Source organism: Macrobrachium rosenbergii, chromosome 23, assembly GCF_040412425.1.
Source record: "Macrobrachium rosenbergii isolate ZJJX-2024 chromosome 23, ASM4041242v1, whole genome shotgun sequence".
Classification (NCBI taxonomy): Eukaryota; Metazoa; Arthropoda; class Malacostraca; order Decapoda; family Palaemonidae; genus Macrobrachium; species Macrobrachium rosenbergii.
This window is the reverse complement of record NC_089763.1, coordinates 18,478,846-18,506,699: the sequence shown is the minus strand read 5'-3', so window position 1 is coordinate 18,506,699 and position 27,854 is coordinate 18,478,846. Positions and strand designations below refer to the sequence as shown.

Sequence of the window (27,854 nt, the reverse complement as noted above, 5' to 3'; positions counted from 1 at the left end):
TATCCCATGCTTTTCTTCCTTTTATCCATTCCTTTCATGTCTTTCCCCTCACTACCTTTGACTGGACAAAAAATATTGACATCATGCTTGACACTAGGTTTCTACCTTCCCTTTTTTCTCAGGGATGGTTAATCACTTACAAACACCAGGAAATTGGCTGTTTTTGTTTACATATTCATTTAGGGAAAATGACACTGGAATTATAAGGATAAATTTCCCGAAACCAATCACTCTTTATGTACAAGGCAACAATGCAGAAACTCAGTCAATACTGGTAAATATAGGACAACTAACTTATAGTAATTTATTAAAGTTCACAGCAGTTACAAAACGTTGGACTCGCAACCTTCGTACAAACACCACGGGAGAGATAAACTCATTATCAAAGAACAGTGAATTCTATACAGATAAAGGGAAATATAAGAAGCTATAAGCCTGCAAACAGCCAATTATTTTTAATCTAAGTGTGGGATCATGCAAACTGTTATATCTGCACCCCTCTTCCAAAGATACAAAATGGTCTCAGTGCACACAATAACTTTCTTACTCAATACAATACTACTCCTCCTCTTCTGTTGGACCTTTCTACTATGTTGAAGTGACACTATCCAAATTTGTGCTCCCTCTCAAGTCCACAATAAGTCAGTACTGTATACAAAAGTAACAAGCAGGCATTTAGCATGATGATGCCATACTCTATTCAAGCAACCAAATATCTAAAGGATGCACACAGTCAATGATATGAAATAGCCTTAAAGAGAATTATTCAAAATACTTCAGAGAGGACTGATGACACTAACTTGAGTTAACAATACGATTTGAAAACAGGTGGATTTTAACAGCATGCTGTTTGAAAGCTTTAGGAAATTTACAGTAACTATAAAATCATTTTTAGAAAACCTATATGACACAGTAATTGAAGAGACAGCTAAGCACTTTATACTTTAATACTAGAACTATAAATTCAAGACCCCTCACTGTTTAATGAATAAATCTGATTGGGTCACTCTACCAATGTACAGCATATGAGAGGGTAAAATTATTATTGGGGTTAAATAGCGGCTTGTAAAGCAGTAGCGAAAACTTGTATCCTGGAAGATCAAGGATTACACCTGAGCAGATATCTCACAAGATTTTAAATCCCACACAAAATTAAAAAAACACGTCACAAACAGACATTACACAGTAAGCCATTTAGAAGAACATATGTTTCCCACTCACAAAAGTCACTCAACCACAACCTCTTTGCATGATCACAAAGTAAATTAAAATTTTGCAAGGAATTGAGGAATTCTGTGAAGGAGCCTACAGGATGTAGATGGACGGAAGAAATGGAGATGTGCTACAGCAGAGATGGGTCATATGAAAAAACTCCCAAAGCTGAGTTCAGCTGTTCAAATTTAGGAAAAAGCATTTTTAATTCCTGACAAGCAAAAAGGTATCAATATTAAATTTTATTCCTAAGAAGAGAGGGGCATTCCAAAGTTAATATCTGCACAAGAACCACAAATCATGCATGTTTTTGTAGAAAATAAAACGCCACTTGTAATGAATAAACAAAATAAGCCTTATGGTCACCCGACAAATAAAACAAAGTCATTCGTGTAGTGTACACTGAAAATGCTGTACATAGATTGAACAGTGTGTGGAAAAACAATTTTATAAATCAAAATGTGCACTTATCCTCGACTAAATTATAAATCATCAACACAAAATGTTGTTCCTTAAGTATACAAGTGATATAGCTCAAGTCAATATATTCAATAATTAATCTCAGCTACGGAGAAGCGTCAGCAACTAAACTCCAGCCGCTCTACACAGCATGAAAAGAAAGGCCATGCTACAAGGGATACAGAAAGTGTGGGAGATGCTCAAAGACAAAAGAGGTGTGGAAAGTGATGCTGTAAAACATGGCTGTACTGTTCCATATTCCATCAGTTCGGAATGTGAAGAAAAATGAGGAAGAAAATAGAATATAAAATTCAGTGCAGTTACTCACACAATAAGCATACACTATGCCACAGCACTGTTATAAATTACTCTCATATATATATTACAATATTTATAGAACCTTAGGTCTTTACTGTGATGATCATGATGACAAAAATATGTTATGAGATGGAATTATTTCATGAACTGGTACTAGTTTCAAACAGTACGAACAAACCGGTCACAGGAAACGAATCAAGACTTTTAGGTTTTGACAATTTTGTCTTGCAAGCATGTAAGGCCTCTAGATAAGCTACCCTATTCACAAATAAGCCTTATTTTAAACAGCAATGTATCAGGATATTCATTTAATGTCTGGCATGAATTATCACATAATATAAATTTAACAATTGAAAAAAAATGTATGACGAATGTAACAGGCACTACCAGTCGCCTACTTCTTGAAAACTTGATATTTACTTCAGGAGAAAACTGGAAAAAATAGAAAAGAGATTATTATCCAAGGTGAGCTTCTGATCAACACACAGGTAACACTGAAAGATATTGTATAGCAAATCATTCAGCTCTTTCCTGGAACAGGCTGGAAACTGATTGATCACCAGATAACGTACAATTCCATCACAAAAATCATTATATTACCCTTGCTGGATTACAATCTACACAGAGCAAATAATATTACCACACAATTCTTATCACAGAAAAAGAAATAAATAAAAACAAAACCATTAATGGCATTTCTTGCCATGCAATCTGCTCATTTTTGCAGAACCAGCACTTTCCCAATTACTTTTGAGAATAAGTAAGATTCTACAAACAAAACTTCATCACTTTCCTCTAATAAACTCTAATGCTTTCCTCTATCACATTTTCATTATTATAAAGGGCAATTCTTGTCTTCTTAACCAATCTTTAAAACCTTCCTCTTAATCAAACAACCTTACACAATGTAATAAGTAACTTAACATAGTTTACTAATAACAAATAACTGCCATAAGAGAGTGTGCTATGTACTGTACAATGTTGATGATACAAAATGTTCTTTGCAGCATCTCCAGCTGCACCGTTTTTATCCTTTTACTTTTCATCCATTCCCTTTGGTCTCTCACTTTATATAATTAAGAGACGTGACTCAGTGGTCTCATTAAACTAGCATAAAACATTCCCATATACATTCTAATTAATGATTTTCCATTCACACACCTGTTAACGCAGATGCAATTTTAGTTCTTTTGGTTACTGTATTTTCTTAGCTTACTAAGGAGAATCAGCACCAAAGACCACTTGCAATTATGATGCCAAATAACTTACACCATTCAGCCATTACTAAGGAGAAAACTGAAGAAATATCTTTCATATAATGTAAATGAAAAAATAATTACTAATGTACTGCATACATTACACCTCTCTTCATATAAAAATAAATGTTCAAAAAGGCTGGGAAACAAGAGAAAATTGTTTTTTGTAATAATGATCTGTCCTTAACATTTGCTTTCACTAAACAACAAAGTATTTTTAGAATTTACATACACTTGAGGAAGTGCAAAATTTACTCACCTGTAGGGATATCCATGTGCTTTTGAACGGAAGATGGACAACGAAACGGAGAAAAAGAATGCAACAAGTCCCAACCCAATAATCGCATAGATGCGACGTTTCCGGACATCATCTCGTTTATTGGCTGCTTCTGTCATCAAAATCATTCCCAAGACTACAGCTGCATCTGTGGAATAATACATATGAAACATATAGCAGTAACCACAAGCCCTGCTAAGCAATGGATATCATCAAACTCTCTGGTGTACTAATCATGATATATGTCACCTTGAGTGACAACCACAAAATTACTTTAGAGCAACATAATGCAACTGAGCATGACAATAATACTCCCTATCATCACTTACTGAGTATTGCAACAATGTATGTTTCAACTATAAACTGCCCTTGAGATGATCCATGGATATAAGCAATGTTGCCTGCCTGTGTCTTCTGCAAGAATGGAGGACCACGAATGTGATTCCACATCTGTCCTGATGTCATGGCAAAGGTGAAAGCCTGATAAGAAAAGAGATTGCAAAATTTTACAACAGAGCAGTAAGAACAGTGCAAAAACTAAATTCCAAATTGTAAATGCACTTAGTCTCTGACAACACAATTATAAGCAGAGTTACACTTTGCGGTACATCTTATAGCCTTTGAAAGGAAATAGCTCACCAATGCAGCAAGTGCCCAAGTAGTTTTGTTGTAGAGGAAGTCAAGGTTGTTCTTTCGCAGGTAGAGTAATCCAACAACTAATGCTAGGAGTACCACTAAAGCAAGCAGGCCAGAATAATTCGGTGGGCGGAACACTCGGATCTTTGCAACAAGAGAGGACCATATGAAGAAAATTAATACTTATGTGCACTGGGTTTTGTAATCTTAAAATAGAGATGATAAAAAGAAACATGAATCCACAACATTTATGACTGGTTACTTGATTACTGAAAACTTATCACTTGCAGTCTTTCTGAATAACCAGTGACTTAAAAAACTGCCAAAGAAGCTTCAGCTATGATGTGACGTCCTGAACCAAAGAAATAGGCCAAGATCTCAGATGGCAAAATCAAAAAGAAAAAACTTACATAAAGAGGTTTATCATCAAAATAGTAATTTAACAATAACTAAAGTTAATTCTGTACCTGTATATCTGTCCTTTCAGCAACCCATCTTGCAATATTCTCAGCTGCAAATCCAACTCTCTGAATGTCTAGTGTGTCGACCTTCTTGGGCTTTCCCTTGGCAGGGAAGTGCATGAAAACTGGTGCTGAGTTTAAGCGAAGCTGTTGGAGAAGGATACAGATGGAAACACATCTACAAAAACCTGTCATTAAATGGACTGACATCTCAACATACACATCTTACTATTTATTATATGTCATGACTGCTCTAAAAATAAGTCAGTGATACGATCTGCTATTAACATTAACATACATTAATATACAAAAAACAGTTAATATACAAACACATCAATTCTTCTAATCTACTTAAAAAAATGAAAATAATAGGAAAAGTTTATCATTCCCACATCCCTTTTGAATACCAATGATAAGAAACTCTTGAAAACAACAATAAGTAGTGTTTTTGACATGTATTTAAGAATATAAGTTATCTTGATAATAACAAATAAATGGTTCTCACACCTTACTAGCAAACAGATAAAAGAAATTTCATTTCATATGAGTATAAAGAAAATTTATTTGTCACTTCCTGTATCTCTTGCTGTGTACTGTACATATTATATTAACAGTAAAATAAAAATGGATAAAAGCTACAGCATAAAAGTCTAAAACTGACTGTTAATAGTTGGTGATCAGAAACTGTCTTCAAACATTACATAAAGGAAGTCCCCGGGTTACGTCAATCTCAGTTTACGTCGTGCCAAGCTTACGTTGCTTTTCAAATATACAGTATTCATAAACAAAATCTGTTCCAGGTTACATCGGATGTTCCGAGGTGATGTCGTTTCAGGCTTACAGCACGCTATAAGTGACGGAAGAATATTTCTACATTTTTAACGGAAATCCTACAAGATCGCAGATGCACACCTCACCAGAAGCAAAGTAAATCAATCTCAGCAACCAAAGGATTAAAAGTAAGGCTTTCATCACTTTATTTCTCATTTTTAGCAGTTTTCTGATGTGGTGTACTGGCTTACATCGCGCTTCAGGAACAGAACCCCCGACATAACCCTGGGACTGCCTGTATATCTAGAGTTCAGCTTATCCCCACCACTTCTTGTAATGAAACCAGACAAAATTCGAAAATTCCTTGGTTCTATGATTTTTACACAACCCAACAAGTTTTGAATCCACCTAGTTGGCAACTGAGTGGCATTGCCATTATTAACTGGAATCTTTGCAAAAAAAATATGTGACTCGATGTAGCAGCAATTTAATCATGATTAATTTACAATTTAAGTACGAAAAACTCTTTTACTTCATAGTAATGACTGTGAAGATACAATTACGGTAGCTGTACAGTATTCCCTAACTTCACGTAAGATGAGAGAGAGAGAGAGAGAGAGAGAGAGAGAGAGAGAGAGAGAGAGAATCAATCTGCATTCAAACTTTCCATTAGTAAAAGAATATTTTATGTTCATCATTTTTCTTCTGTAAGCATCTGTTAAAATTCATTTCTAAATAAAATACCATACAGAAGATGTACTGGACTTCTCATCTTGTTATTTTCTCATATAAGGATATTCATAACGAGAGAGAGAGAGAGAGAGAGAGAGAGAGAGAGAGAGAGAGAGAGAGAGAGAGAGAGAGAGAGCACAAATATTTCACTCTTACCGACTGGAAAACGTCAGGACCTTCATCAAAATCTACAAGGGCAAAGAACAACTTGTTTGAGTAACCCTGAGAATAACGCCATGAATTTGCAACCAGCTGAAATTCATCGTGAGCGTGTCTGAAAAAAAAAAAGTTGAACAAATAGAATTTAAGCCATTTTTATAATCCATTAACAAAAGTTTATTTATGCTCTACTGAAACTCAAAAAGTCAAAAGTCAGAAAACTTTTAACTCAGGGTATAAAATACAGCAGAATGCAATGTGGACTCTCTTAAGATTAAGCAGAGCTTTCACCTTTGGAAAATTCTCTATAAAATAAGCATGGCATATCATCTAAGTAAACATTTTATTTACTGTACTGTACATAAATGAGACATAATTCTAGGAGCGATTTCTAATTACTGTATGTCAAAGATACTTTACTACACCATTTGGGCATATTTACAAAATCTACAAATCATCATTAGCCCAAACATATTCCTTGAAAAATTCATAATTAAGAAGTATTTGGGACATCCACACAAATTTGCAATACAGTATAGCAATACATTTATAACTTCATCAATATACAAGCATGAAAACAAGTAGAGTACCAGTACATTTAAATTTTAACTTGATATGCAAGATTAATCCAGGAAGGAAATTACACAGTATAAATAATTCGTGATCATGACAGCAATACTTCTCTAAGCAACTGTAAATACATTTACCAAAATTGATGATAATAAAAACAAAATCTTTTTTTGGGGCAAATAATGTTTCCTCTTATTAACAAATCAATGATAATGGATAGCCCCATTTTAATGTTCAGGATGCGTAATACTACCTGCATATGCCACACTGCCTGGAGGGAGCTAATGCAGTGAACATAACAATCATCGAGTAGTTACGGGGAGTTCCTTTAACATATTGGCGAAATTTATCTCCATTGAAACGTAAAACAGGTTTCTTGACTCCAGCATCTGATAATTGTTGCACCCGCTCAGAGAGAGTTAGCTGGAAGTATAAGCAAAGGAAACATTTTAGTGTCTAGGAGCTGCATATTAAATAGCATGCTAACATTACATTATTAAAAATATCCAGCCTTAGATTAAAAGACTTTATTGTACCGTTAAACAAATCTATATAGAGAATAAATCATGCACCATTAACAGATAAAGGAATTTTATGTGATTTTTACACATCTATTTGAGTACTGTATAGTGAAAAACAGTTGAAGGGACTGAAGTAGAAGAAAGAAAAAGGAACATGTGAATTTAGTGTCTATATATATGTGGTGCACACATCAAACCAACTATGACCTTACCCATTGCCTACTTAATGAATGAACAATAGCCTAATCTATAGTTTTTAAGGCATGAACACCATGAAAGTCGAAGAGTGCTTCTTACAGAAACTTCAGTTCTGGGTGTCTTTGCCTTAAAAAAAATCTAAATACTGTAATTCATCTTGAAAGGAGGCTAAACAGCAACTCCAGTAATGTGACAAAGTTGTGGTAAACTGAAGGCTAAATGTTTTATGCATAACAATGTCAAAATATTTTTGTCAGAGGAAAGAGGAAATTACATTCTTATCTAAAAACAGCACAGGTTATTTCTAGTCCTCATAGATCTTACATGTCAAGAAACAGAAGAATTCTAGGGTTCCCATATGAAATCTGTAATAACTATTCTGACAGTTCAGTTATGACATAGGTATAATCCATGCTGTTTTGACAGGTCAATGGTGACATTAGGTTACAATTAACACAAGGTGATGGAAGAAGCAGTAACTCAGACCTTACTTTTTGATGATTATGAAAAGAACTAGTAGAACACTTCAGTCAGAATAGTGACTTCAGACGGGGGTGGTCTGGGGGGGGGTTAGGCTTCCCTGGGTAGGTAGGTAGGTAGGATGATACTTTATAGGTAAAGTGTTATGGGGTGGAGTGAGTGCACTTCAGGGAATTGCAGCAGTCAGTACAGCAATTGATGGCAGGTGTCACAGGCAGAGATTGTATCTGGGTATTGGAAATCTGTGGCTCCAGCTAGCTAAGAATGCTTAAGCCTACATTACTATAAATCATTTCATTGCTTAATGCTCGCAAAAAGCACATGCTTCTTACATTGCATTTCATCACTTCTCTTTGATGTATATCACTAAACATTTACAGGATAGTCAAGTCTCACCCTTGATCAAATTTCATCCCAGGCTATAGCGATGTAGGCTTCTATATTTTGACAGTATTAACATGATCAAATTTGTAAAGGAAACTGGTTAGTCTTGTCTACCTACAGACAAAAAGAACTGACCTATTCAGGGGACACCTTAGCCTAGCCTTGACTAGGCTGTTCGTAAGTTAGGCCTAATCTGTGAGTATGAAAAGGAATTATGATAGGTTATGAATGAACCCATCACCACATGATCAAAATTTATCCAACATAAATCAGGGAGTAACCTACATACAGTACAGTATGTTTGTCACACCTGGCTGCATAATTCTTGTTAACCAGCTTATCCTATCCTTGGCTAAGTTATACGCTACCAGAACATAACTAAAACCAGTTGAATTAGGGTATCATGGGCTATACTACAGGGTGGGTTACATATGACAGGCCATAGCTGACATGAATTAGCACACAGCCTAAATCATGGAACTCACCTTTTTTAAGGAGCTTAGCCATCATGCCTAAGTCAGCCTAGGGCTATGGAAACCTGAATCAGGGTAAGATCATGCCATCATAAAATCACTGAAACATATACAACTATAGGATATACCTAACTTAATATACCTTAACCTAAAATGCAGCTCCCTGCCTGACTGGGATTCTTTGCCCTCCCCTGGTTCCCCTACCTCTTGCTTATGAAAAAACTGTAATCTCTCTGCTTACTACAATGAAATTGAATGTGTACAGTTTTACCAGTACCAAGGAAGCATAGACGGACAGCATAGTATACTAGTGAAATCATAACTATCAACACTTTGATATGTAAAATCATATCTCACAATAACAAAGTCATATGTGACATTTACATAGTAAAACGTTTGATAAATTTTACAGTTTTTTTTATACTGCTGGCTAGACCTCAGTAAAAGATTATGAGGAGAGTGTCTCCAGAGAGAAAAAACCAAGCCCAGAGTCAGGTAGGATGCTGTACCTTCGGTCAGGTAGGATGTAGGCATATCCTCCAGGGTATATGATACTTTCAAGCTGTGTAAATGATATGTAATCAAATATTTTATTCAATTCTAAGACATTTTTCTTGGACAATTATGCCAAAATCCTTGCACATATATAGTTGCTGCGATACTTGTAGAATGCAGAAAGTATAAGTTTTCATTTTACATATGCTGCCACATTATTAAGGAGAATCTTCAACTTTTAATCAGCCTAGTGTGCTACCCTGGAACTATCTTTGTTGTAATTACTATATTTATCAATGAATATTGCTTAACAATATTAATCTATCTTTCTTTTATTTTTGGCTTGATTTAGCCTCCTCACGTGCAATCATCTGATGTGGCTTAAATTTTCTGTATCCCTTTTATTCATTTAGGTTTTTTGTGTTGTTATTTTGATTCAATTTCCTTTGTATTCAATTTTTTCTCAAATGATTTCATGACTCGGTGAATAATATGATTTAAGTTTTTTGAGTAGGCCATTACTGACCTCTGACAAACATCTGTGTTTCAGTGCATCATGAGGTGACCTTTTAAAGATATTTTTAACTAAAGTGACTGACTGCAATTCATTTTACAAAACATGGTGCCTAGCCTATGTTGTTTTAAAATGCCTTCACTATGAAGAAACCGTGTATTCAGGAAACAATACTATATTTAAAGATGCGTAGGCTCTCAGAACACATGTTAATTAGGCCCACTTATCAAAGAAGCGGTTTAAAATGTCAAAAACTGTTTTTCTGATTGTTTCTTTAAACGATTTTGATCAATTTATGTTCCTTTTTTGGAAAAGTTTGTTTAAGCCATTATATTCCCAATACAGTTGTCTCAAAATAATCAGAGACCACACTTGGAACCCTAGTTTTAGGGCCAGGTTAGGCTGGGGGTCCAGGGGTCGCCCATTCCAAAGGGGGCTGCAACAAAGGCAACAACAAATAACCATGGTAAGTATGCAAATACATACCATGGGGGGGGGTCCAGATGGGTGAAGCCTTACTTTTAGGCGGGGTTACGGCCTGGGAGGTATTACTGTATTTCACTGTGTTAGTTTCATTTACCCTCATTTCCACGAGGTGTACTGTTAAACATAGCCTGGGCTTAGCCTAAGAGATGTGTAGCCTGAAGGGTTAACCAAGCTTTTCTAACAATCTAACGCAAAATTCGCCAAAATCACATAAAAAAAACCAGCCTACGTTTGATTAGTCACATAAGAAAACTAAATTTTACATTAATAGGCCTACTACACGAGACTTTCAAAAATGTGAGGGAAAGTATGAATTAAGGAAACAGTACCGTTACGATATTGGTTGGGCACATTCAAAGCTAGCCTAATTCGCCTTGACTACGCTATGCAATAAGCCCGGACCAAATATTTACACCATAGCCAAATCAATGTTTAAAATTTGAGGGCAAAGTCACGGTAACTGTCCAGTAAAGCGTTAAGACTAGACACATAAGAAAATAAGCTCGTATAACGTGCTTCCACTTCAAAAAGTCTAGGACAGCGCCCCAAGGAGCCTACCCTAAACAAGATATCCTAGCATAGAAACAGAACAGCTTTTCGGGAGAAGCACCCGGCATTAGCCAGAAAAAAAACTTCCTTAACGATATAAATTTACCATGTAATGTAACATTACCTCCTTTTTGCACTGGACAACAGTGTGGATGAAAAATAAGCAAGATATAAGTAAAAATAATGCTCTGGCCTGCATCATTGTTATCAACAGAAGATACTGCAACTTCTGCAAGGCTTACACACCACTTGGATGAGTGCAACTTCCAGTTAAGGTAATGTTTCGCATCGAAGAGACGCAAAATGTATATTGCTTTAACAATATTTAGATAAATATTTTGTATCGATGAATAAATAATAACAATCATAATAATATAATCATGTTTATCGTTAGCTATAAATTTAATATGGCCTTCAAATTTGATGAAGTAGCATTAGTAACCATGGCATGTGTAGAGCTAATACTATTATATTGCAGGGGTCTCTGTCTGCTGGGCTACATTATTTTAGTAGGTAATGTTTCTGATATTTTCGTGTTGTTTACATCTGTAGTATAGATGACTGAAGTTTAAGACTTCAAACGCTTCAATTCTTTATTCAATCCTCTATACGTAATGCCACAGTGATGTTAGCAACCAAGCAATGTATGGAAATGAAAGAGTACCGACATTTTTTACAGCATCCTATCGTATCTCATGAACATAATTAACACTATTATGCATAGAATCTGTAGCCAGATGACGGAAAAAGAAAGAGTGATATCTTTATTTGGAACAAAAATTTAAACAAATGCCATACGTTCTTAATGGATTTAGACTATTTATTGGTCATCCTCCGTGAAGTATCTCATTCATCTATACATGTCACTGCTTTAGCCGGGTTGTCGAGCGCTGATTGGCCAGCAGTAAGTATCACCTGTAGAATATTGCTTCGTTTTGTATGCAATCGATTGTTTACATTGTTTTCGTTTCTGCATCCAGTCAACCGATGATATTAAGAGCTTGATGTTACTGAGAAATCCTTAAATAACGAGTATTATATTCGATCGTGGACAACCGCGGAAAAGTGATCCTGAAATATACAATGAGGAACCGCCTTATCTTTTATGGAAATTTAGGTGTTATCAAAGTCCATTTGCATTATAAACTAACCTGAGATTGATCATGATAATTCGATACTTGAATGCGTTTGTAAAGGAGGCCTAACCTTCGGTATACTTGCTTCACATGTAATTAAGTAATGTGTGTACCAATAGGATGACATACTGTCACATACGTTTGTGTTTACACTATGTGTAATCGGGTAGTTGGAAATGTGGGTTTTGAAAGGCATCATTTCTCGGATACGGAGAGAGAAATAGGGTGTAGGGTGAAAAGACGATATTCTCATTGGATATTTCTGCGTAAAGATTTCATAGTGGACTGGTGTCCTACAAAAATAAAATAAAATAAAAGCCCAAAGAGTGTGTTTTACATACCAGGGAAAACAAACAATCGGCATGTGTAAAGCTCGTAAAAGAAAATAAAATTATCTCCAGGTTGAATCTGCCAGTTGCTATTATATTTTGGTTTTATGTGTAAAGGGAGGCTAAATCTTTCAACAGACATATTCTTTAATATAAAAGTAGAGCCGTAGTCTATCAACGAGCAATATTCAGCATTGAACCTTACCATTGGTAGTCATGTTTTGTGAACGAGTCGCACTGAAATTTCCGATACCTTCACTTTTTTCTTACTGATGGCTTAAATTTCGTATAAAAATAATGAAATATACTATTTTCCTTCCAGATGACTAAACATATTTTCATCCGCTAACCACCATAAGGAAATTTTCACCAAAACACTTTCTAAAGAGAAATACTCTATTAACTCTGGCTAAGATTGTTCGGAGCGCCAAATTGATTTTTTTTAGATATTTAAGTGGAACGCTTCCTAACCTGAAAAAACCACGTTTATCGTCAGGTACAGTGTACCTGTCCTCAAAACTTTATCCAGCACGAATCAAAACCTCCCCGACCCCTATCTCATACTAGAGGATCTACATTCTTTTGTTTTTTTTTTTAGTTTTACTATATATGCTATATCATATGCTCTTTTAGTTTAGAGATGCGATTGTCCAACCATTGGAAGGTACCAATATAGCTCACTCCCAAGCAACTGCCAGAAGTCCAAGCAACTGCCAGAAGTCCAACCATCTGTAAATAAGTACCAGTGGTAAAAAGCTGATGAAAAATCGCACGGTTGTATCCTTCTGGTGCCATCCGTCTAACGAACATGTAAATATTTATAAATTTATGTATAACTATACATATACACATATATAGGCCTACTGTATATATATATTTTATATATATATATATATATATATATATATATATATATATATATATATATATATATATATGTATATATATATATTAAATTTATATATATATATATATATATATATATATATATATATATATATATATGTATATGTATATTTATAGATTTATAAATATTTATATGTGTACATTTATACATTTATACGTATATGAATCTGTATAAATAAATCTATATATAAATATGTTTATATGTATACATACTGTATATATATATATATGTGTGTGTGTATGTATACTGTATGTATTCTATTTGGGCATATTTGGTCTCTTATGCAATGCCTATTGAAGTCAATGGCATTATTCAAGATACTGTCTTTTTCTAGACTGAATCAGTGTATACTTCAAAATTTAGATAAAAAGATAGTATCTGCAAATAATCCCATTAATTTCAATAGAATTGCATATTATATATATATATATATATATATATATATATATATATATATATATATATATATATATATATATATATATAGATAATTACAAATTTATGTAGACATTTATATATTTATATATATAATATATATAAATATATGTATCAATATACAATTATCTGTATATGAATAAATATATATATATATACTATATTTTATATATTTATACATGTATGTATATACTTTATATAGCTATATACGTGTGTGTATAAACATGTGAAGAGATTACTCATATAGAGTGATAGAAACAGTTTATACCATCTGATTTCTGACCTATTTTTTTTTTTATTGCTTCAGAATTACGTTTCCTCGTGTGTTTTCAGTCAGTGTTATAACAAAGATCAGCTCTGTAATTCCTGGCAGGTCTGTAAAGCAGCGATCAAAAGCTGACAAATAGCATGGATGTCAGGAAACACTTAAATATGGTTCCAGTCATATATGGTCATTTTACTCGCCTAACTTTGCCCCTCAATTTATCTAGTATAGACTGCCACCGAAACTCAGTTGTCGCGAATTTACAGCTTGTATCAATGAACAGGATTCTCTCCTGCGGTTTGATAACCTGATGGATTGAGGAGGGACTGGGGAAGCACTACGCTTTTGCCCGTCAGGCGTTATTCATTCCCATTCTCAATAACTGCAGGTTGATGTGCTCGAAGTTCTCAACGGAGGCATTGTCTAGAAAAACTGAAAGGTTGTTGTTCTTTGCACGTGTAGTCCCACTGTTGATTTGGTTTACTACATGAGATTAAGAGAACGTCAAAGTAATGGATCATTTATCATTTGAGGATTACCCAGTGCGCGATTTTAACACAGCGCTCAAATAGGGAAAGCATTCCGCAACGGAAAAAGCAATACAAAAGAAAAACATGATAGAGAAATGGGAAAACAAATGAGATAAGGTAATTCAGCTACGAAAGGAGACCCGTTTGAGGCTGCTCAATACAAATATATTTGCACCCGTTGTGAACTCCCGAAGTTCCAATGATATCTCACGAGGTATTGATCCCCCAAAAGTGAAAAGGCAGGGCTGTTAGAAAGAATAAGCTACGTGGTGGATGGCATAGTGCGGGAAGGTCAGAATTATAAAAATGCTGTGACCGTGGATGGTGGTCATAGTTACTGTACACTCGTTTCCTGACGAACAGTGGCGTCGCTATCGGGGGCCCGGGCCCCTCAGTCAGATGCTTAGCCCCCACTGCCCCCAATTGAAATTCCCTTTGTGGCTAAACTTGAACCCTTTGGTGGTCAAAAGCAGATATCGTCGGCCTAGCGATCATGTCCTACGACGGTCGAAAGCTGCTAATGGTATTATTTTGATCGGTTGTGATCCATTCGAATGGTATTAATATTCTCTGTTTGATGCATGCACATGCCATTGGAATGTTTTAGCTGAGAAAGTATTTGAAATATTTTTTAGTTTATTTACAGTTGTGCTATGTATCTAATGACATCATTTTGGATCTTGTTACCTTGACAACTTACAGTATATAGAGCTGAGAAGTGAATGGATATAGTTATGGGTTTTTAACACAAATGACATGTTTGTTCATGATATTTTGATCCAACTTAATGTTACCAACTTATGTATGAAGTGACTGAAACTACAGTTACAGTTTTGAATAAGTGCAGTGCAATTTGCGATTGCTGCTTAAGAGTCAATTTCCAAGGAGAGGAGATGAGGAAGAGGGAATGGGATGGGTTGAAATTTTGAAGAGATTTTGGAGGGTCATAAGTCTTATGCGTAGTCTTGTGTGTTACTGATGATATGCACTATTTTGATATATTTACATGACAAGGATATTATACTATAGTTGAAAATTAAAACTTGATATTAGAAATTAGACTAGTGTTGAACATAAGGTTGTGAGGAAATTTACATTACAGTATTTGATACATTTGCATATAGTAAAAGTTGAAAATTAATTAAAAATTGAGCTCTACAATTTCGAATACAGGTTTACTAATTACTAATACTATTATTTTCCTTCATTCACATGGATATATACATTCGAGAATAGTGTATTTTACTAATTACAGAATTGGTACATTAATTGTGTAATTCTCTCTGGCCCCCAAAAAATATCTTGGCCCCACGTAGGCTCCCCCACTGATGGAATATATATATATATATATATATATATATATATATATATATATATATATATATATATATATATATATATATATATATATATATACACTGTATATATATATATATATATATATATATATATAATGTGTGTAAACAGGTAACAATATTCACAACAGCAGAGTAAAAGGATTATATAAAATATTTCCTTTCTCTCTCTCTCTCTCTCTCTCTCTCTCTCTCTCTCTCTCTCTCTCTCTCTCTCTCTCTCTCTCTCTCTCTATATATATATATATATATATATATATATATATATATGTGTGTGTGTGTGTGTGTGTGTGTGTGTGTGTGTGTGTGTGTGTGTGTGTGTGTGTATGTGAAATCAACTAGTCCCTTACCTGAAAAGAACTACGTGTATGCAAGTTCCAAAATGAACTCTGTAACTTTTTACTTAGATTTTAATGCAATTTCTTTTCTTTTTTTCTTAGAAAACATTGAAGATTTAATAGGAAATAAACCAAGAAGAGTCTCACCTTCCTTGCCATAACATATTCTGAAGTAACCTTGACTCTGAGTAGGTAATCGTGATAGCATCTCGCCATGATAGCATAGATATACTTTGTTTAGCGTTGTGCGCCATTTTAGCTCTCGGCAAGTTCTGCAGTGATTGTGTTACTTATTGCATCATGATGGACAATACTAATTGTTTTAACTATCAAACAGTAATGAAATTGCTTCGTCGCCACCTTATTGATTATATTTGACTGGAAGTCGAACAGTTATATAGAATTACTTGGCTGTCGTACAAAAATGATACAAATCTATTTATTCAACTTTATCTTATATGTTTCGTATGCGGTTTACTCCTGGGATACAGAATGAATACGTCGAAATCTGGTTGATTTACATTCAAAGTAATTTTTTTTAAGAAACAGTTGACGCATAGGTTTAGATCCTTGCAGTACTAACAACCGAACCATAACACAGCAAGGGCATTTGTAGGCCGGGGCGGTATTGAATATTCTTTCTGTGGTCGTGCTTGATGACAAAGGTACTGAAGTTCAGGGAGTGACTGGCCCAGTAAAAGTGACATTAATCCTTGCAGTTTGCGCCTCCAAGGAAAGAAACAGTTGTCTCTGTCGGGTGGCGAGAATCCCGAGGTCCACACTAGGCCTCCTATACCTTTTCATACGCTACCGCACTTTAGGGTAAGGGCCAGGCTTAATCTAAACCCACTAGCATCGAAGAATACGGTCATTCGATAGCATAATGGTCTGCTTATCACGTGAGCCGGTGGGCGGTTTTTAGGTCGTCTTGTTCGACACAGCGGCTAGCAAGCAGACGTCGATGACGTAGGGTAGGTAAGGTTGTCGTCAGCCAGGTTTCCGAGACTCAGACGGGATGGTCTCCATTGCCATAGTCCAGATCTAGGAGGTGACTCAGTCACTGTGGAGTCTTTGAGAAATTGAGACCGGCTTTTCAGTGTCCTGAGTCTGCCTCAACCCAACGGTGTGACGCTGAGATTGATTTTGATCAGGTATATTATTTATCACATAACGACATCTTCTGAATGAGGCCATTCAGTTGACCGATTGATTATAGTATAAGGCTGGCAGATCTTGGACAAATGTATATGATTTGGGAATGGCATAATAAATTCTGAAGAATTTATGATGTCATTCTAGTCATTAAAACTCAGTGTTAAACTAGAACGCGATCGTGACTCATGTAAATGCATAATTTCTCATCCTGAGATCTATACTTTATCACTGGATTCAAGATAGCCACGGTGATAAATGATATGTTTAGATTATATCGATGAGAGTATTTTTTTTTTTTTACTGATTTGGTGCTATGAATAACGTCTGCCCAGTTCGATAATAACGGTTAACAACGATGGTAATAAGGAAAGCCTGTTCGTTCCATTGGAAGTAGCCAGGTCGGTTAAAACCGGTTTTCCGTCTGTTGTTAGAATACAATCTAATTTTATTTCGATTGACATACATTCAGGTTCATTTTTAATTGGTTAAGAATGATTTCCTGTAATTTTGGTTCGTGTAAATGTTTAGATACATTCTCAGTAATTTAGGTCGGTTAAAATGCACCCCCTTATAATTTATGGTGGAATAAGGTGCGTAAAATCATTCAATGCTGTTGTTGTCTGTTTACATGCACTCCCATTATTTGTGACCTTGGGTATATTTCATCCAGGGTTACTTGATTATCGTTGTGCAATCGACCTTGAATAGTGAATATTCAAGATAGTTATTTCTATTTTTATTAGTAACTCCTCCTCCTCCTCCCCCCCTCCTCCAACTACTACTACTACTACTACTACCACCACCTTTAGAGATATTTCACGTATAGATTTCTACAGTTGTAAAACGAATCTAATTGATCTGGGAAGCGCAGCGCTAGAGCTAAAAGACCAGAGTATCATTACAGAATGATGTTTAAGGTTTGAGCCATGCATTCAAGTAAACGTACGTGACTTAACTTTTAAGTAGGTCCAGGCTTCGACGTCACTGACCTTCATTGATGTTATGCCAGTCGCTAGTAATAAATTAATTTGTCCGTCAAGCAATAGGCTTGTTTAGCCCGTAGGCGAGAAGAGGACACACGAAATATTGACCATTTCTATGATTTTTGTGCAGCTTCCTTCTTGGGAGTTCTTATTTGATTCATCTTGATTTATATCTATGTTTGATCTTTGATGTTTGATAAAAAAAAAATTCCATTCCGTTGAATGGATTGCCTTATTAATGACTGAATTACACACTGGGTAAGAAAGCTTGTATATGTCTAGTTAGTTTCATTATTTTGAATATTTAATGCGTAAAACAATAGTCATTTTGCTTGAAAGGAACGAAACGGGAAGTTTTGCGTCAGGCTCTCTCTCTCTCTCTCTCTCTCTCTCTCTCTCTCTCTCTCTCTCTCTCTCTCTCTCTCTATATATATATATATATATATATATATATATATATATATATATATATGTGTGTGTGTGTGTGTGTGTGTCTGTGTGTGTATGTTTACTTAAATTTATGTGTGCAGAACTATCTAAAGCAATTTTGAAATGTGCAGTATCTTTTAATACAGTATTTTTCTAAAATTGGCTGGCCTCTTCACATATGTTCTACAATTGATAGCAGCGATTCTCATTGTCGTGCGATTTGATACTAATTCATTTCCTCTTTTCAAGAATGTCATTTCCAAATAACATATATATAATCAATTACCACAGTGCCTATAAGAGTGCTAGTCCTCGTTCGCCCAGAAATTCACGTTTTACCTGCAATGAAAACTACTTTGCAGAGATTTATAAAGTCGAGAGTTTTCATTTGCAGCTCCGTCACTTCGACTCATCACCCAAGTTCAGTGATAAATTCATGAATGTGCCCTTCTTGGTTCTCTTTATAAATAGGTATAAGAATGTGTGTACATTCATCCAGGTATTATGTATGTTGCGTGAGACCTTTGCCAATTTGGAATATTCTTACTGTTGTATGACCCAGTGAACCAAGTTGCTTATGAATTAATCATTTTTTCTTTATTTCTAATTCAGTGTTTGGGTTCCACAGGTGTTCTGCACCTTGTACCCGTTTATAATTAGCCAATGTCCTTGTTGTACTGAGAAGACTGGGACTAAGCGAGGAACTACACCTCAGCTCTATTTTGAAAAAATAAACAAAAAATGGTGTTGAGGATGTTTAAAAGTCTATTGCTTATGCTTCTTTTATCAAAGTTTAAGTACGAGACTGCACTAAGTCCTCTCTCTCTCTCTCTCTCTCTCTCTCTCTCTCTCTCTCTCTCTCTCTCTCTCTCTCTCTCTCTCTCTCTCTCTCTGCTAATCCTGTGATTCATTTCAGGTCCGGGTCTGTCAACGAAACGGCGGCTATTTGAAAAGGAACAGAGACTGCTTTGGTCGAGGAGATGGACAGCAAGCAAAGGAATGTTTGGGTTGTGGTGACAGGGGCTTCCCGTGGACTAGGGCAGGCTCTCTGCGTGGGCCTGGCTGAGAAATTCGGCGGTGATTTGATGATTGTTGGAATGGCACGGTCGGAAGATGGCCTCAAGAAGACAGCAGCCAAGGTTGATGGTGTCAACAGTAAGACCAAAGTAAGAGAAATGCTTGCATTTGTCTATCACGTTTATTGAGATTCATATATATATATATATATATATATATATATATATATATATATATATATATATATATATATATATATATATATATATGTGTGTGTGTGTGTGTGTGTGATTGATGGCGTCTATCAAAGTTCTTGAAATTATAAAATCAAAGGATTCCTTGTATCTGTTTAAGTATCTTATGGAATTGAATTTACTCTCCGTAGGGAGTTAGTACCGTCAGTGCACCCCACGCTGTACATTGTAGGCATAACTTAATTAAGTTTCTTTGCAGCTTCCCTTCACCCCGTAGCTGCAACCCCTTTCATTCCTTTAACTGTACCTCCGTTCTTATTCTCTTTCTTCCAACTTACGATCCACCCTCTCCTAACTGTTATTCACAATGCAAGTGCGAGGTTTTCCTCCTGTTACACCTTTCAAACTTCTTACTCTAAATTTTTCTTTCAGCGCTGATTGGCTTCATAGGTCCAAGTACTTGGCCTTTGGCCCAGTTTGTATATTCCATTCCGTTTTTGAAATTTACTGAGGTTAATGATGTAATTAAAGGATTACATACATCTGTCCGGAGAGATACCTGTCTGTGTATTAGAGCTACTGAAATTTATATTAATGTCGGGATGAAGAATTGCTTGCATCTGTCTAACTGCATATCTGTTTATCGCTCTTTCTATCAAGAAGTGTTATTAAGAACATTATAACAAAGGATGGGTTGCATCCAGCAGTCTAGCAATGTGTCTGTCACGGTCATTAAAATTTTAACAAAATACTCAGAAGTCTTGCCTCTGTCTGTCCGTAATTACGCGATATTGTATGTGCAGTTGAATGCTTTGTATTCATAGATTCGTATGTGAACATGTTTAGGTAAAGAATAACTTCAAGTAAAGTCAGACATTCATTGTGCAAGAAATAACACCAGGAAACAGGAATTTCAGATTTCGAATGGCTATGTTGCTCTGTTCCACTCCAGAGCAAGGAGGAAAACAAAGACATTGTACATAATCATATATATATAAGCCAGCTAAACTGGCTACCTACAAACCCGGCTGCCTACTGACTCAGCTGTCTACGAACACAGCTACCAACAAACCTGGCTGTTTACAAACACAGCTTCCTACAAACCTGGTTGCCTACAAACACGGCTACCTATGAACCTGATTGCTAATAGGTCGGCTACCTGCCGACCTGATTGCCTGCAGACAGGGCTGCCTACAAACCTGGTTGCCTAAAAAACGGCTATTTACGAACCTGTTTTCTTACAAACACGGCTACCCTCGCACTCGGTTTCTTACAAACACGGCTACCTTCGAACTTGGTTTCTTACAAACACGGCTACCTTTGAACTTGGTTTCTTACAAACACGGCTACCTACGAACCTGGTTTCTTACAGACACGTTGCTAATATGCCTGGTTACCGTCCATAACCATACGCAAAAAAATTTAAAGTGATCATAAGCATGAAAACATGTTTCATAGACTACAGTATATTGTTGTGCAAGAACACATAAACATCGGGGAATGAAAAGAAAAAAACAGATTTGAAAACCCTTATAATTTCCAATGAAGTTAATATTCTGGTATTGCCAGAGGAAACTGGCATAAAACCATACCTTTTCAACGGAACGTCAATTTGCTGTGTGAATAAATGAATGAATTCACTCTGTAAGTGTAAGCAATCACAAGTATAAAAATAAAAAAACCGTTCTAAAAACATCATTAATCTTGAAAAACAAGTTTCGAACCACGCTAGGCTCCTTTTCAGTTGTACGTAAAAACAAGAATGCAGATATTAAAAACAAAAAGGGTACAAAGAAAAAACCAGTTTGGTGCGACTTCAGTGGTCTGTAGTGGCTACATATTTCTATATTTATTTTCAATTTGATTTTCCTTTGTACTCTTTTTGTCTTTAGTATCTGCATTCTTGTTTTTGCGTTTATCCGGAAAGGAGCCTAGTGTGGTTCGGATCTGTTGTGTTTTTCAATGATTAAAAGATTTTTCAAGATTAAAAGATGCCATTAGAACGGTTTTTTTTTATTTGATGCTTTATGATGTTCTGTAGCTGTTCATGTCTATACGATAAAAAATAAAGAAAGCTCTTCAAGCAATTACTTTTATAGTCAAGCAACGCCCCTTTAGCGCACAAAGAGAATCTGATATTGTACGTTAGGATCGAATGCCAAGACTAGACCTAAGAACGGAGCCATCAGAGGTAATCTGACACCGACAGACGACATGCGAGAAGCGTCTAAAGCTGGGAAGAGCGAACCGAATTCCTTCTGGGAATGAAGTTGTGGTTTCTTGTGCGCTTCTCATGAGAACGGAACAGCATTCAGTAATAGATATGAGAATTTCTTGACACACACACACACACACATTAGGCATATATATATATATATATATATATATATATATATATATATATATATATATATATATATATATATTGTATATATATATATATATATATATATATATATATATATATATATATATAGACTAATACACACAAGCAAAGTTACCCAACACCTTCTAAAACATAACAGACACCTCACACGTCTCGAACTGTCAACCTACTCAGCCCAGTTCTCCTCGCTGCTGGGAGAAAGGGAGCTGGGGATTTGTAACATGTACACATTCGCTGGGGTCTAAGCGATGTCAGGCAGGGCAGCCGATCGAGGCTGGCCTACCCACCGCCAAATCAAGTCCTTCAAAGAAGGCATCGTGCTTACCCATATAATAATGGGAAAAAATGCACGTTAAAAACGAAGAAGAAGATATAATATATATATATATATATATATATATATATATATATATATATATATATATATATATATACATATATCAGTTCTCATTAAGTCTTTTTAAGATCATTTCTAGCCCAAGGGCTGCGACCCACCAGAAGGATAAATAACAAGACTAATATTTTTGTATAATTTTTTTTGTAGCAGTGGTGCGATAATAATCATGGGAGTGATTATACTAGGTATTGAAAGACCTGAGAACAACCACAATAACATCTGCTACTACTGCTACTACTCCTTTGGCGGTTCCCAGGCCTTGTAGAGAAATCCTCAAAGAAGAAGAGCGCGTTCCTTAGAGCATCAAAGTTTTTGGGGGTTTCTTGTTTCTTGTAGAAAGGGTAATGGTCAAAGATTTAAATAAACAATTTGATGTACTATTAAATAAAGTAAAGCTAAAAACGTTTGAAATAAAAAAATAACGGAATTCAGTTAAAAAATTTAATGAACAGTATAAAAGGGTATGAAGTAAAACTGTATCAAGTTAAAAAAAAAAAAAAAAGCTCTGCATCTCACGCGAATAATGTACTGTGGCCGCAACTGTGTTCGTGGAGTGAGCTCTTAGGAACCAGGAGCCTATCTTTTCTCGCCAATGTTTGTGCGTTTTTCTAGGTACTTTTTTTTTTTTTACTGTTTTTAGTTAACTTGAAAAGGTCTGACTGTGGATCAGTAAGTAGTGCATGCATAAGTTTTTGAGCTGATCCTCTGCCTGCAAACACGGCATCCCCCCCCACCCCGATACCATGGAATTACCATCATTAAGTTAGCTTTGTCAATATTATTATATTAAATCAGGGAACATGAATTACTATTACTAATACTACTACAGATAGTACTCTGGCGGCTCTCCGACGTCATAGTGATCCATTCTCTGGAGTGAATTAAGTCATGTTTCCTTTCGTTTCCTTTCATTCAGCCTTTCATTTCAGTTCATCCCCATCGTGATGGATCTGAGCACGGCAGACGCCGAAGGACTCTCCAGTGCCCTGGACCTTACTTTCAAACGTGAAGGCAGTTCAGGATCTCCCAAACGCGCCCTCATCATCCACAACGCAGGATCCCTTGGGCATCTGAAGTACCTCAGGGACCAGCAGGACCTGACTCACGCCGCTGAGTATTTTCGGTTCAATGTCAGGTAATCAGTTCTGTCAACTATTGTGATAGAATAGAAGGGTTAAATTTCCCGTGGCATCAGAAAAGGGCAGTTGTGCAACACGCATGCTTTCTGTCTTTCCCTTTACCTAATGAGCACCATATTCTTTGGAAGCTTGTTCCAGATGAATAGGGTTCATCTTCTGAATAATAATGATAATAATGATAACACGTCTGTTCTGGTTTGTGTTAGGGGGGTTCCAGGTGGCGTTACAGTAGCAAAGATTAGTGGGGCATTGCTGGTTGTCATTGACGCCTATTTAGATTTAATTTGGATGCTCAAATTGGCGTTACAGCAGCATTGGTCAGCCAGTCCATATTCTGTGTTATTAACACCTATTCTGGTTTATTTCGGAAGTGACTATATCAGCCTCACTTAATGTTAATAAAAACCAATCTGGATTGATTTGGGTGCTCCGGTTGGCGCTATAACAGCATACATCAGCGTAGCCTAGCTCATTATTATTATTATTATTATTATTATTATTATTATTATTATTATTATTATTATTATTATTATTATTATTCAGCAGATGAAACCTGTTCATATGGAACAAGCCCACCAAAGGGGCCATTGACTTGAAATTTAAGCTTCCAAAGAATCTGGTGTTCATTAGGAAGAAGCAAGAGGAAGTAAAGGGAAATACGGAAAGAAGAGATACTACTTATTAAAAATGAAAAAATTAATTAATAAACAGATAAAAAATATTAAAACCCAAGAAGAATAGGGTAGCATTGCATTGCATTAACAACTAATCATGTTTGGCTCTTAGAACTGGCGTCACAGCAACAGTGGCCAAGCGCACCAACGTCCCTAGCGTTTGTGGTGATCACTCAGTGTTATCAATACCTGTTATCAACATGTGCTCAAGTTTACTGTATATTGGTTGCTAAAACTGTTGTCACTGCAGCAAATATCAACAGAAGCTGTGGCAATCACTCCGTGTTATTAAGATTTATTCCGGTTTATTTTAGGAACTAAAATGACTTGCCACTTCAACGCAATCGAGGTGTCATAAGCGTCTCTGACAAACAAGGTGTAAAATGTAGTAAATGGATATTATATATTTTTCATATCATAAATTTTTCCGTAATGCGTGACTAAAATGAAAGGCCACTGTCTCAGGCCACCTCTTCCATTCAGTGTCATTCCTTTTGTGTAAATCCGTATTAATAACTCCCGTAGGGGGGGATAGTTCCGGCAGTGCACCTTATGCAGTGCACTGTAGGCATTACTTAATGTTCTTTGCAGCGTCCCTTCGGTCCCTAGCTGCAACCTCTTTCATTCCTTTTACTGCACCTCCGTTCATATTCTCTTTCTTCATCTTACTTTCCTCTACCTCTCCTAACAATTGTTTCATAGTGCAACTGCGAGGTTTTCCTCCTGTTACAACTTTCAGACCATTTTACTGTCAATTTCTCTTGTAGCACTGAATGACATCATAGGTCCCTAAAGGCCAAAATTGTATATTCCATCCCATTCCGTATTAATAACTTGCCAAGGTGGTGGGCGACGCATCCTTATCTTAATAGTAGTTTCCAAATCGGTCCAGTCAGTAAATTATTGCCAAAAACCGCTTTTGCATGCTATGAAAAGGAGAAGCCGTGGCATTTCGAAAAATCTCTTTTTAAAGCAGAGGCCGCGAAATTTCGAAAGCAACGTCTGTTTAGAAACTACGAAATTTCTGAGGGCAATAACTTGCATACTGTCATTAACCTCGAACAACGTATTAAGAAACATCATTACTTAATTGCTGTTGATTCCCAACGCCAGTAACACCTGTAGCGTTTGGGCAGGTAGACGCACTCTAACTCGGCACATTGCCAGGTCTCACCCAAAATAATTAGAATGTAGTTCATCGGCGTTTTGAACTTCTTAGAAAATAGTATCAAGACCTTTTTATCTTGTGGTGTCTGGGTTGTGAGACGTCGTGTTGTCCGTTTGACTTTTCTTTCAAGTGTTGAATTGAAGGGCCAATAACCCAAATAAATTAATCATTAAATTCCTTTCAGTGTGTTTGGGGATCTAACCTACCTAGCGTGGACTGCTGAATATTAATAGAAAGGGGTTCTGGCTCATTTCATTAAAATTACTTCATCATATATATATATATATATATATATATATATATATATATATATATATATATATATATATATATATATATATATATATATATATATTGTATAATATATATAGTAGCCTATATATATATATATATATATATATATATATATATATATATATATATATATAGATATATAGATAAACAGGTAGATAGATAGATTATAGATATAGATATACATACAGTATATATAAACCTGTTTTTAGAAAACCTATTATAAGTGATCATCCACGTTCTCTGTTTATCGTAATAATTTTCAGAGATGATGAAGTAATTTTTGATGAGATGAGTAAAGGGACCCTTTCTATTAATATTCAGCAGTCCACAATGGATAGGTTAGATCCCCCTTAAACACACTGAAAGGGATTTCATGATTAATTTATCTGGGTTATTGGCCCTTCAATTCAAGAAGTGTAAACGTGGACGAGAGTGCCACGCCTATCTCATAGTAATAATAATAATTATAACAAGGGTCTGGAGACTCGGGGGGGGGGCAGTCCAACTGTGTAGTCACGGATCCCTATGATTGGTTAGCTTTAGATCAGGTGGCCAGTGTGCAATTAACGTCAAACGCCACGCAAGAATGAGAGCCGAACAACTTATGGCTACAGGTCTCCTGTCCAGTTTTACCTATAAAGAACTTATTGCACGAAGATATTGATAAAACTATCTACTTACATTATTATTATAATTTGGCAGCAGACCCTCTTTTAAACAGGTTCTATTGAATATTATTGCTGCTTCAGCTGCATTTATTTTGTAGAAGACTTTTTCTATTTTCCTTATTGCGGACTTCTCTTCAGTGGAGGTGCGTGCTAACAGCTCGCCTATATTTGTCATTTCATGGGGAAAAGTCAAAATCTGATTCTGCTTCTTTATATATTCTATACAGTTGGTTCTATACAATTGTTGCCGCGACGCGTTTCTTGACAGACTCTTCTGTCATTCTCCAGCGGGAGCTAGTGCAGAGGACTGGCAGATGCATAGGTCCTTCTGAATTTATACACGGGCTTCAGCGGGGGGGTCATGGATGGCGAATTCTGATTGGTTGCAGTCACGAACTTCAAGCCAAATTTCTGCGGCGAAGCTCGATCCTGACAGATCTTCGCAACCTGGAATGTCATTCATTCCAGCGTTCCGATGGCCTGCCGTTTGCGTGATGTCATGCCGGCTGACATCATCGGTAGTTTGGCTGCTATGGGCTGCGGATGAATGATGTCATTATCTACTCTTTCTGTCGTAGTCGGGGATTGTCTCGAAGGGCGCCTCGCTCATCAGGCATCTCCATTCTCAGGGTTGTCGTTTTCAGGTATTCGTTGGTTGGCGGGTGTTCTGCATTATTCTTCTTAAATTCGTGGGTAGGAGCGATGCTCCTGCGTCGTATTCATTGCTGGTTTTCTCTCGGCAATGAGGGCGCCTCTAGCAGGCGCAGACGTCGAGGGGGTCGGCGGCTCTCTGATTATACTTATATTTTGTATAATACTGTCGCGGGAGATGGAAATATTGTGAGTAGCACGGGCGTGGTTCATGATGGCACCACTCCTGGGCGTGGCAGGAGATCCTTTTAGACAGACGCATCGTGGTCATTCCAATATAAGCGCCGGGGCATCCTCGACAGGACATACAAAGTGGTAGACCACGTTCTTCTGCTTGAGGGTTCTCTGCTGGCGGAGAGAGGGTTATTTTTTCATCACCAGATCACGGTGCGGCGGTTCTTATAATAAATTATAAGATTTATTCTCTTATTGTCTTCGGTCGGGGTGACGTTT

General features: G+C 36.2%; 2 protein-coding genes across 9 annotated transcripts in view; one reads left to right on the top strand and one right to left on the bottom strand.

Moving 5' to 3' along the window:
- Positions 1 to 290: 290 nt before the first annotated feature.
- Ostgamma (oligosaccharide transferase gamma subunit) lies at positions 291 to 11,233 on the bottom strand. The gene is made up of 8 exons (XM_067125361.1): positions 11,076 to 11,233; positions 7,105 to 7,274; positions 6,279 to 6,396; positions 4,626 to 4,766; positions 4,162 to 4,302; positions 3,852 to 4,002; positions 3,505 to 3,670; positions 291 to 2,421 (listed from the first exon to the last, which is right to left on the bottom strand). The coding sequence occupies exons 1-8, from the start codon at positions 11,151 to 11,153 to the stop codon at positions 2,406 to 2,408; spliced, it is 981 nt and encodes a 326-aa protein (XP_066981462.1). The 5' UTR covers positions 11,154 to 11,233; the 3' UTR covers positions 291 to 2,405.
- A 574-nt stretch (positions 11,234 to 11,807) lies between these two features.
- LOC136851331 (sepiapterin reductase-like) overlaps positions 11,808 to 27,854 on the top strand; it is a 38,368-nt gene continuing 22,321 nt past the window's right edge. The window contains exons 1-4 of one of the 8 annotated variants that reach the window (XM_067125366.1): positions 11,855 to 11,888; positions 12,739 to 13,226; positions 19,730 to 19,979; positions 23,737 to 23,942. In XM_067125366.1, coding sequence (XP_066981467.1) covers positions 19,794 to 19,979; positions 23,737 to 23,942 — 392 coding nt within the window. In that variant the 5' untranslated portion in view covers positions 11,855 to 11,888; positions 12,739 to 13,226; positions 19,730 to 19,793. Of the gene's footprint in view, positions 11,889 to 12,738; positions 13,227 to 16,940; positions 17,069 to 17,127; positions 17,398 to 17,722; positions 17,800 to 19,729; positions 19,980 to 23,736; positions 23,943 to 27,854 lie in introns of those variants that run through there. The other 7 variants (XM_067125363.1, XM_067125369.1, XM_067125367.1 and 4 more) reach the window with 7 other exon arrangements.